The sequence below is a fragment of the Silurus meridionalis genome, chromosome 23, assembly GCF_014805685.1.
Source record: "Silurus meridionalis isolate SWU-2019-XX chromosome 23, ASM1480568v1, whole genome shotgun sequence".
NCBI lineage: Eukaryota > Metazoa > Chordata > Actinopteri > Siluriformes > Siluridae > Silurus > Silurus meridionalis.
This window is the reverse complement of record NC_060906.1, coordinates 17,289,625-17,302,368: the sequence shown is the minus strand read 5'-3', so window position 1 is coordinate 17,302,368 and position 12,744 is coordinate 17,289,625. Positions and strand designations below refer to the sequence as shown.

The following is a 12,744-nucleotide window of genomic DNA, read 5'->3' as shown; positions in this document are numbered from 1 at the left end:
GACTTAGTACTTTGTACATGCAGTAAGTATTCTTACATTATATTTTTATCGGGTTATCCTCAATTCTGGGAAGGCATATGGACTATAATGCAAAGCATTACTCATATTTTCATTGTTTTCAGTAATGTCTTGTTCATTAAACAAAACATATTTGAGAATGTGTATTATTATTATTATTATTATTATTATTATTATTATTATTATTATTATAGCTGAATTTAGTTAAACTGGGATTTAGTGTGGAACTTGCCCTGACATGCATGTACATTAAATAACAAAGCAATTTAAATATGGATTAGTCATTTATAAAGTATTTATCTTTCTTTATACAGCAGCAAAAGCAAATTGTTTATATAAAGCAAATTGCTTATATAAGAAAAATAAAACACAGCAGATGTGTTGTTACTGAAAAATGTTCAAGCTCAGGGTGATAACAGCCGTTTGCTATTACAACACACCCACAGTGTCATTACCTGTGTAAGTAATAATACAAACCTTTATGTGCAGTTATAGGAAAACAATCTTCGCACATTCGGGATCGTTTTATTACTTAAACTTTTTTTGTGTTTCATTTAGTGAATGAGGCTCCACATTTCCAGAAACAATGTTTACTAAGGACAGACACTAAATGCTGCAACTTAATAGAGGGGGAATAAATTTATTCACAAAACACTAATAAGCTATTGCCAATAACTGCTGAATGCACTGCTTTCTGAAGGCACACTGAATAGTCATGAATTCATATCTGATTGTGACCCACTCTCCTGAAGTTAAACTTTAACAAACAGCAACATATAAACTTGTGAAGCGCATCCACACATGTCTTCAGCACAAACAAATGCATTTTCTGCGAAAGAATATTTATCAAACACTGATGTAAAATACCTGCTTTTTTATTATTGTTTTATTATTAGTTTTAGGGATGGCACAAAGAATCAGTGATAAATCCAAAGAAATACAGTGAAAAGGAAGCCTAAACAGAGCACAAAGCAGAGAACAATGATGCTGTCAGTACAGGAAGTTGGATGAGAGTCAGTACCCTCTAACTTATCATTTAGTCCTTTACGTTCAGGGAGAGTACACAAATGGAGGACCAGGTCACTTTATCAATATTAATATCTGTGAATTTGCATCATTAGTCTAGAATTGAGCCACAGAATTTAAAATAATATTAATTTAAAAGCCCTTCCATTAATGACAGAGGTTGTGACCTATTAAAACACCTTTGTATCCTTAGGTGAAGTAATGAGATACACTAAGTGCTTTATATCCAAGTGTTTAGGGGGAAAACAGGCTACTATAAGTGGTGTCATTATTTTGCTTTTTTAATCTGAGAAAAAAAATCAGTGAAAGGTAAATAAAACTTTTTTCTTTTTAGCTAAAAAGCTTATTTAAATATGAGAGGAGCAAACCTTAAGAACTTTAAAAAACATTTAAACTTTGATGCAATGCCAAAGAGCTGATGTATTTGCTATGTACATAATTAAGAAGATTATTTGCGGATTTGGCAAAGATTTCAAAGTGTTTTTAAAAGGGATTGTTCAAGCAACATTGAGGTAACAGGTTTCTGGACTGCTATCTTGGCTCAGAGTTGGGACTGGGGTTCTATAAAAGATATCTAATCCATATCTTGGCTAGCTCCTTCTTCCATATGCTCTGGCTTTTACATGACAAGGCTGAAATGGTCCTTAACAGTTTTTTTTTACCTGTGAATTTAGAAATTGATAACACATTTACTTTTACCCATTACACAAAACTTTTTTTTTTACATTTACTTGTACACATATATACATGAAACACAATAGGTAGCAGACATTATTAAACTCTGGCATTGTTAAATGTGTGTGAATTGTATTAAGGAAAGAGCAATGGAGGAATGCTATTGATGCAAATAATACAATTAAAATGAGCAGTGGAGTCACATGTTGAAATACTGCTGAAAAAAACAACAACTATTCTTTAACAATAATGAATTCAAACCAATGAATACATTCACTTAATACTTAAGTTAACTGTTTATTATGTGTATTTGTGATATGTGTTGGCAATTTTGCTTTTTGTCCTGCTATAACAAGCCAAGTACAAGTTATTGCCTTTAACGGTGTATATTGGGTTGTAGCTTTGTTAGATTGGAGCTTTTACATTTTAATTGTTCTTACCTGACGTTCAAGAAAAGAGCTTGGACTAGCAGTGCAAATGATCCTGAGCTCTAAAATGGCCGGCATTGGACATCAGCTGAAGGTTTTAGATTAAAATATTCTTAGATCCTGACCTATTTGTATTAGCATAAAGATTTGTTTTCCAACAGATCACTCTCATAAGTTACTCTGCATAGGGACATCTGCTAAATCCTGCAAACATATTGTAAGTAGTATTCACAAGTCCTGTAATGACCATCAGTCATTGTGCTCTGGTTTGGTCACATCATCGACATGTATTGTATCTGGTTCCTAGCACACCTATTTTACACTGCATATACCAAAACATATATGTGACCTACACAGACAAAACCAAGACTATAAAGGTCTCAAATGATCATGACACCCTCTACCCAGTACTTTGTTCCAGCAATCAGGTTCCCCCTCAGTTCTGATGAAGGATGTAAGCCATGTAGGTTAAGTTTAGACCAGGCATCTTTCTCAAGACATAATGATGATCAAATACTACTCATATTATAAGCGTTTTAATAAAAGTGTTCTTCTGGTAAGACGCAAAATTTGAATAGAAAAATCACATCCTCATTTTTCATAATCTTGGCTTTGCAGATAGAAAGTCACATACATGAATTCAAACTGCCTTTTTAATGTGGAACCTTAAATATTGTGCTTCCTGTATTCATACATAAACATTTCATATAAACCTTGAATAACAGAGCTTCTTTACATATACAGCTTTGTTTACATTTACCAAACCAACTTAATCAATATGTTTCCAACCATTTTGATATTTCAGCAATGCAAGGGAGACAACAAGAATTAAAGAAAGCTAAAAGTCATAACAGCTTTAACATAAAAATAAGAAACAAGACACAGCTCCTCAAAACATTATTCATAACCAACAATATACTGAAATGCTCTCATCTTTCTTTCTTTCATTCTTTCTTTCTTTTTTTTTTTTTTAGAATGTTTTTAAAAACCAGCTGGTTATGCTTACTTTCAGGTAAATTTCTTCCACAGTTTATTTTCACAGTTTGTGTAAAATCAGAGAAACATTCTCGCTATTGTAATAAAATATTTTATTATTAATATCATCTTTTTTTTTTCTTTCAGAATGCACACTGTTCGATAGAAATGGCAGAGGTGTGTCTAGGGATAGTAGGCCTTATCCAATGCAGGCTCTGCCACCTGCTTTCACCTCCATGGTGCTGTGTTTATCTCTGACTGTTCTAAGGCCCACTCAATGAGAGTTCGTGTAAAGCAATGACATGACAGGCTGACTATGTCTCCATGTACCTTTCCAACCAATAGCGTAGTAACCTGCCAGGTCTAGAGACAGCACAACGGCTATTTGACACTGAACGCAGTCAAAGACGCGTCTGCTCTTATAGTAGAGAACAAAGTTACCTGTGTTTAGATTGAAACTTTTGCTAAATCTGCAAATTACAGGCAGGTCTTCGTGCTGACTTCTGCAACCATCTTCCACCTCCGCCACCTTTCAATTCAGCACTTGAAGGAGCAAAATAATCATACAAAATAGCCCAACGCAGACGTTAGAAATATTGACATTACGCGTTTGGTGTTATTGGCCAGGCTCGCAACTCTGCTCATTATCTGAAGGCACTTTGTATTTCATGGCAGAAAGTGGCTCCAAAGTTGTTAGTGTTCTTGCCGAAGAGAAAAGAGGAGCATTTTCTTAACCTGTTCTTCTATTTCTTCATGGCCTTCCGCCTCAGGGTTCTGCACATCTTCTCTTCTCTCTCTCTTCTGCCCTCCTTCATCAGGTGCTCATTAGCTCCTTTAGCCTGGTCTCCTACCCCTGGCCTGCCACTAGGGGATGTGAGCACAGTGTTGGAAATCATAACAGGCCGCTTCCCAGGTTGGGATGTAAAGCAGATATGATAATATTTTTTTTCTTTTTTTTTTTTTGCCACGGTTTGTCATGTGTTCTAAAGCACCAAGCCAAAAGAAGGTTAAATCACATGTGTGTCAGGGCAGGATGTGGAGGGAAAAAAGCTAATATCTGAATATACAATGAAGGACAGGAAAGATGATACACTGAAAGGTGTTTATATTAAAGAGCTGGTGGAGACTGTCATCACCTGTCATTTCCCCACCTTTTTAATAAAAGGTCTTTTTTTTTTCTTTTTTCTTTTTTTTTGTTACTGCCAGCTGGCAAATTTGTCCTTGTGCTTTACAAACTGTCCCCAGATCTGCATGGGAGCCCTTCAAATGAGCCCTGCCTCATGCTACTCCATCAGTAAGTTGCTATCATCCAAGTCCTTGGGAGCATCTTACGGCAAAAAAGTTTGCAGACTGTTTTCAGTAGATACATCAAATCCTTATTACTTTTTGTGTCTGTTGATTTTTTTTTCCATTTTTCATGATTTTGTGTCTGATAATCCATATTGAGACATTGCTGTTTCCCTCTTAGTCATCTGAAAATGTGAATCTTTGGTGATTATATTGAGGGTACGGGGTCGCGGCCTCAGACAGCGCCACCAGTCTCCGCCCAGCAAGGTGGTCACCTAAGACCTTGAAACAGTGTGAAAGCCAGGGCGGGGAATAACGGCCATATATGTGTCATCCGGAACGAAGCCTTTGATCTGATATCTGATGACAAAAGAAAGAAAGGGGTAGAGAGAAGAATCCAACACAGACAGAGGTTTACAGCTTGACATGTTTAGACAACTTCATGACACATTTCTTATGAAAACACCTCCAGCTAAAGGACATCAATCAAATAAAGATTCCCAGAAAAGCCATTTTGTCATTTAGCCGGTCTGCTCGTGGCTTTCAGAAAAGTTCAAACTAAGAGGAACAAAATCTTTATTCTTCTTTTAATAGCTTAATCAATTCCAAACTATTCCTTTGTCTTCTGTTTTTAATTTTTTTGCTCTCTTTTTTGCAAGTGCAATTACAGTCCTCCAACATGTACAACTAATTCTAGCAGTCACACACAAGCATAATTAGGAGATTTTGCTAAAGCAATGCCTCTTTAATACATACGATTGGATGGAGGGTCTGGACACTCCCCCTCTTCGAGAGTGACGTCATCGATTGCAATGTCTCCCTCGATCCCTGGACCTCTGATGCCTTCAAAGATCACCTGTGTGAAGGAGAAAATAAGATGAAGTAAAAAGTCAGGTACCAACTGAAAAGAAGGAAATACAGATTCTTTCTACAATACAAGTTACCTGGATACCAGAAATCAGAAGTGCAAGGCATGACCACACACAAGTATCAGTGCACTGTGACTTACAATGTATTTAAGTTTTTTTTTTTGTCTGTGGGAAAATGCATGGATCTTTGCAGATACATTTATCCAGTAATATGCAGCAACATTTATGGTTGTTTTTAACCCTTTATATGTTAGTCACTATTTATATTAACATGGCAGTTAGCACTATTAATGAAAGCTAGCAGCTAAGCAGAATATTATAGAACTTCTAAAATTAGCCAGTAGTCCTTTGTCTACTGGTTATGAATATATCCTCATTAAGTCAAGTCAAGTCAAGTCAAGTCAAGAAGCTTTTATTGTCATTTCAACCATATATAGGTGATGCAGTATACAGTGAAATGAAACAACGTTTCTCCTGAACCCAGGTGCTACATAAAACAACATAAAACAACAGTCACAGAACAGAAGAACACAGGGCCAGGAACTAAGATCCTCGCCACATAAAGTGCATGTGTGCAACTGGTGCAAACAGTGCAAGAGACAACACAAGACAGTGCAAGACAACACAGGACAGTGCAGGACAATACACAATACACAAAATATAAAAATAAAAGCAGCAGTAGCTCCGCCAGTAAAACCTGTCGTGACAGGATAAGGTGCACAGTAGCAGAAATGTAAACAAATATAAACAGAATTTTGCAATTCTATAATAGTGTAAAAAATATGGTAGCAGCAATCAAGATAAAGTGATCAGTGACCAAGGGATTAACAGAATATTGTGCAAATAGAGCAAGTCCCGGAGATCAGCAACAAACGGCATGTAAACATTATGCTATAATGAGAGGTGTGAATGGTAATGAAATCGAACCATTGGCTTGAAATATGTTATCTATAAAATGAATAAATCCAGACATTACTATGCAATCTACGTGCACAAATATGTTTCCACAGACTCTGATAGAACGATGTTTGCATTAAAATGATGATTGTTGAATTTCAATGTAAGCATTACATCAAAAGAACTGACAGCTACAGAGTGCTTATGAGGCCATAAAGGCAAACAAATAATAATTATTAAAAAATTATGACTGCAGTTAGTTGGTCATAAATAAAACTATTCATTATATCTCATCTGAATCAAAGCGATCTTGGTCTTTATTTGGCAAATGTGAACACTGCTGAAGTAACTACAGCCTGAGGGCTGAAAAAATCCTGTCAAAAAATAAATAAAATCAAATATGTACCAATCACTTTGTGTTTTTCCCCACAATTATGAAGAACTTCACAATAGCAAGATGGCAGACATACTGTACTGTAAAAATGTTATAAGACCAGACAAGTTTTAGTTTTAAAGGCTGATGGCAACATTGCTCCAATGCAATCCCAATTCGCAAAACCTAACATGAACAGCTAACAGGAGAAAGAGAACATACATAAATTAAAACTTTTGGACACTTAGGTGGTTAGAGGCTTTTTAGCTTAGTATGCTTCTTCAATCCTCATTTACTATGCAGAGTTAAAATAAAAATTAAGAATTGCTATTCCATAAAAATCATCATTCCAAATGAGATCCTAACTATAATGGTCATTTTTAATAGATATGTAAATATAACATAGGAATTCACTGTTTGATAGTCCAAAGTTTCCTGTAATAAGGCCCAAATCACAGAATATTTTAGTTACTGGTCTGGTGTAGTAATCATAAATGTAAAAAGCAAGATGAACAGAATGACAGTCTGACAATAGTCACACAGAATAAAATGTTCCAATATGAGCATGTTAAACGTGCTAATGTGAATGTTCTAAACATGTGCATCTCTTAATGAATTTTTAAATATCTGTTCATGGCTACTGGTACACTTAATCAGATCTATAAAAAGAAATATGCTACACAAGTACCCCAAGAAATGTATTAGAGGTAATATAAATCAAACGAGATGCCATGCTGCTAATCAGTCAGTGTGTTACCTGAAAGGAGGCAGTGGGGTGGATGCTGATTTTGGCCTGTTTCCACCGATCACCCTGATTCCCACTGAGTGACCAGACTGGACCAGCATCTGAAGTAGCCTGACCTTTCTGCTTCATAAATGCATTCAGTGTGCCTGAAGAGATATACACTTTTAGAAAAAAGAAATCCACACAATCTACTTGCATAAGTCCACATCATAACTAAAATTCACAAATTAGTTTAGTATTAAAAGCTAGAAATCATACATACCAGAACAAAATAAATGGGACAAGCCATAAAAATATTCTGTACAACAAATCATTGGTCAGGAAGTTAGCAGGAATAAAACAATACCAAACAAAAATAATTTTGAAAGCATTTTACTTTGTTTTCTTTTAAATATTAAAGATTTGTGGGTAAACTTGCAAACAGAAAAAAGTCAACAATGCTTCGGGAATACCTTTTTGTAACCACAATCTGAATCATGTGTGTAATCAGTCCAATGAAAAGCGTGACCAGAGCATGACCAGAGCGTGACCAGAGCGTTTTTTCAAGAAAAGAAGCGTAAACTGCCTGGTTGGCCCAGTGTTGGAATTTCTTCAAGAACCAAAGGGTTGTCTCTTTCCACCCTAAAGGTTTACATGTCTGCTATTGTGGCTTATCATGCTCCTCTTGCTAATCAATCGCTGGTGACACATTTGCTTCACTGTACCCTGAGGCTGAGGCCTCATGTGCGGCCTAGAGTGCCTTTGTGGGACTTGCCCATAGTTCTGGAAACCCTGTCTAAAACAGTCAAGACTTTTTCTACTAGCCATCTTGTCTCTAAAAAGAGTTATGGACCTTTATGTCCTTTCTGTGAGCCCCTCTTGTCCAGAGTTCACCCCAGGCATGGCCACTGCCTTCCTCTACCCCAGGCCAGGGAATGTCTCCAAGGTGCCCTCGGCTGCCCCAAGAGCAGTCGTGCTCCTGGCATTCTATCCTCCTCCTTTTCATGGCCCCTCATTAGGAGAAGCTTAACCAGGTCCACATACTAACTACATCCACAGATCTGCTTTGTGGAGAAAGCCGGACCAGCTGTTTGTCTGCTACAGTTTGTATGAGAAAGGTCCCCCAGAAAAGCAGACCCTCAGCAGGTGGATTGTGGATGCTATTTACTCCTCTTATGAGTCCTCTGGTCTCCCAACCCCTTTCGGGGTCAAAGCTCACTAAATCTGAAGTGTGGCGGCCTCTAAGTCTCCTCTGGAGGGTCTCTCCAAGACATTTACAACTGGGCTGGTCCACCCCACTGACCTTTGCAGGTTCCTATAGCCTTGACATTAGTGCCACTCATGGCCCCTCTGTCCTTCGACCTTCGACCTCTGTCCTTCGACCTAGCTGTGCCCATCCACACAAGACAGGGACTGGTCAGTCTGGCGGTTCCCAAAGCGGTGTTGACGCAGCTGGAATTCCTGAAGGGGAACGTCTCTAGGTTAAGCAGGGAACCCTTGCATCTCGGTTCCTGCATCCCTGTGAGTGCTTTCTTCAGCTAGCACCGTCTTCACGGCATGTGCTTCTATAGCTTCCTGATTGTGACGTCACCCCGCCGGTGATGCCACACTTTTCCATTGGACTGATTACACACGTGGTTTCAGAGCGTGGTCACACAGAGGCATTCCAAAAGCGTTGTTGAGGCAGTGTCTCGTTCCCTCTGGAAAACAGGGTTACATACGTAACCTAGAGACCTTTCACTAGATACAATCTTATACAATCAGGCCAGCGACACACTGATTAGAGAGGAGCTACTCTAAAAAGCTGGAAAATTAGTTTTTAGCCAATGACCCTGCAAGTGTGGAAAGGCCTGAGAGACATCACAAGCTACAATACACCATCCCCCATCTCTGTAATGAAATCAACATTTGGTTAATGACCTAAATGAGTTTTACTGTAGATTTGAAACTCTCGGTCTTCTCACACCCGTCCCATCTCACCTCTTGACCATCAACACCTTCAGCAGCCCCCCTCTCCCCACCTCCTGAACTTTAGATCAGTAAGATGATGTGCATCAAGTCTTAAGAAACAACGAAGACAGAAAGCACTAGGACCAAACGGAGTTTCACCAGCCTGTCTAAGAACCTGCGCAGACCAGCTGCCGCCTACAGGTCTGTGAACGATGAGGTGAACATGGGACTGCACTTAATTCTGCAACATCTGAACAAATCAGGACTTATGTGAAGATCCTGTTCATGAACTTCAGTTCGACCTTTAACACCGTCATTCCTAAACTCCTCCAGACAAAAATAACCTAGCTCTCTGTTCCTAGCTTTACCTGTCAGTACATCACCAGCTTTCTGACAGATAGTGAGGCTGGGGAAATTCATGTCAAACAGACGTACTGTGTGTTTTCTCCCCACTGCTCTTTTCCCTGTACACCAGCACCTGTACCTCTACAGACCCCTCTGTCAAGCTCTTGAAGTTTGCAGATGACACTACAGTCTTTGGCCTTATTGATGTCGATGATGAGTCTGCACACTGAAGAGAGGTTTAGCAGCTGGCTGTCTGGTGAAATCACAACAACCTGGAGATTAATACACTCAAAACAGTGGAGATGATTGTGGATTTCAGGAGAAACCTCCCCTGCACTACCCCCTTAGCAGCAGTGTCAGCAGTGGAGTCATTCAGGTTTTTGGGTACCACCATCTTTCAGGCCTGAAGTGGGACAATTTCATCGACTCCATTGTTAAAAAGGCCCAACAGAGGATGTACTTCCTTCGGCAACTCAAACTTCGAAGTTCAACCTGCCACAAGAGCTGCTAAAAGAATTCTACTTGGCAATCATCAAGTCTGTCCTGTGTACTTTGATAATTGTCTGGTTTAGTTCAGCTATAAAATCAGACATCAGAAGACTACAGAGGAAGGTTCGAAAGGCTGGAAGGATTATTGGTGCTTCTCTGTCCACTTTACAGGGATTAAATCCATCAAGAGTGAGAAAAGGGCTCAAAAAATCACCATGTATCCCTCATATCCAAGTCATATATATATATATATATATATATATATATATATATATATATATATATATATATATATATATATATATGGTGCTACAGAGCACCAAGGACCAAGACAGCCAGGTACAAGAAAAGTTTTGTTTACAGGCAATCTACCTTATAAACACTTAAATGCTTTCCCCACTGTGCATTAAAATTAAATATATGTGCAATACCACTTTTACTAATCTAAACTTTACTTTTTGTGCACTAATACTCTTTATATATTTTTTTCTTTATAAAAAATGTGCAATAAATTTTATTATTTTCTTAAAAAAAATCTGCAGCTGGAAGCTTCTGTTACCAAAACAAATTCCTTGAAAGTGCAAACATACTGATATGCAAGTCATTGCTGCGAAAGTAAACAAGCAAATGATGGCACAGGAGAGTCTCAGGGAGGCATGTGTCTTGCTAATTTTCTTCAACCAACAATTAGTTGTTAGGGCCATTATAAGCTTAATAATTTTCCATTCTGGACTATTTCTTTTGCCAGAAATGTACTTTTGAAAAAAAAATCCCATACCTCATGAAATATTCATCTTTGCACTTTACAAAACTATGCACTTTGGAATACAGAATGGTACACTATAGAATTTCTATACATCTCACTTTCCACAAAGTGCATCCTTTTTATTCTGCAAACACCCCCATTCTCATTATTTTGCATTTGCAGGGCGTGGGAGAGAGAGCGCAAGAGGAAGAAAGAGACTGAGAGAGAGATACAAAGTATGTGAGGAAACCTACAGGGATAAGCAGTTTCATTTACAGATAAATATGGTAAACTTTAGGTGTGCGCTCACTTGGATGTGACCCATAGTAGCACCATAGAAAATGCACTCTAGAAGATGAATAGCATTAACTGTACCCTCTAATGGAAGTGGTGTGATCCCTTTGCCACGTAGGGACAGCCATTCAGGAGTGAGTGTTTGCTTTGGTGATTTAATCGCATAAACATACTCAGAGAAAAAGGGCTCCTACAGCAAACTTTGAAGTATCTCATTAATTAGCTTCAACCTCTTCGCAGGTACCACGGTCAACACATTAAAACATTAAAACATAACTGTCGGTTCGTCTCATTATAAATACAGCACTCGTCTCGTAGAGTTTACTGCACACTCTTTGTGTGTATGTATATATATATGTCTGGATGATTCTAGTTCACACTAATAATTCTTTTCAAGGACTTCATTTCGAAAATGCTTTGGGGATTATAGGTTAGTAATAACAAACAACAATAAAACAGATTACAGAAGGGCAGGAGCTCAGGAATCAGGCAGTACTGCATTGGGAAATTTCTAAACCAGGTCAGGAAACATGAAAAGAGAATAGTTTAGGGCCTAGTGGTGAAATACCTCATGGCAAATTATGCCTTCCCAAAGGGAAATTCTTCTGAATGCAAAAAACAGAATGGGCAAAGCAATTGATAGATTTTCCTTTCAGTCCAGCAGGACAAATGTCTCCCAAATAGACAGAACTTTCACTTTAGCGAGGCTGGAGTGCTGTGCTTGTGTATTAAAAAGGTGAATGTTAACTGTTTAAATGTTTAACTGTACAAGGTTAGTGTCTATTAAAAATTCATGAAGGTCCTAACATTCCACACACCTCCACACTGGGGCAGTACTTCAGACTTACTACTGATGCTTACAAAGGCTTTCACTTTTGTAGCAGTTTCAGTTTGTTGCTCAATATGACCCCCACCCCCCCTGTTTTTTCCACACCACAATTTCATGCAACAATGCAACAATCAAATGTACTGTAAGTACCTGTAAGTACCTGCAACCATTTTCATTTATATCCAATCTCCCTGACAAAGCACAGATATTTACATTTGAACACTGGCTCTTCACTAATCATTGAAGTTAACACTAAAAAACCCTCAGGTTCTACATTTCTACTTTTATTTATGCCATATTAATAGTATTCTTAGACCTACATTGATCAGGCATAGCATTATAACATTATAACGTATGGCCGGTGAAGTGGATAACAGCCACAGTTAGCAAATAAACACTAAACAACACTATTCCCAGGTTACTTTCAGAGATGTAAATGTATATATAATTTGTACACAGGCAATTGCAAAGCCTATTACTGCTTATTCCTCTTCTTCTTTTTCATCTTTCGGCTGCTCCCATTAGGGGTCGCCACAGCGGATCATCCGTCTCCATACTGCTATGTCCTCTACATCTGCCATTTTTCAAACCAACTACTTGAATGTCTTCCCTCACCACATCTATAAACCTCCTCCTTGAACTTCTATTTTTCCTTCTTCCTGGCAGCTCCATCTCCAGCCTTCTCCTACCAATGTACCTGATGTCCCTCCTCTGCACATGTCCAAACCATCTCAGTCGGGATTCTCTCACTTTGTCCCCAAAAACGTCCTACATGCACTGTCTCTCTAATTAACTCATTTCTAATCCTGTACATCATCGT

The 12,744-nt window shown here is 38.2% G+C and overlaps 1 protein-coding gene across 1 annotated transcript in view; it reads right to left on the bottom strand.

Moving 5' to 3' along the window:
* Positions 1-877: 877 nt before the first annotated feature.
* The window catches only part of LOC124377073 (MAM domain-containing glycosylphosphatidylinositol anchor protein 2-like), a 192,619-nt gene continuing 180,752 nt past the window's right edge, over positions 878-12,744 (bottom strand). Inside the window, exons 15-17 of the mRNA XM_046836373.1 lie at positions 7,306-7,439; positions 5,166-5,265; positions 878-4,769 (exon numbers count right to left, since the gene is read on the bottom strand). Of these exons, the coding sequence (XP_046692329.1) occupies positions 4,681-4,769; positions 5,166-5,265; positions 7,306-7,439 (323 nt within the window). The 3' untranslated portion in view covers positions 878-4,680. The remainder of the gene's footprint in view (positions 4,770-5,165; positions 5,266-7,305; positions 7,440-12,744) is intronic.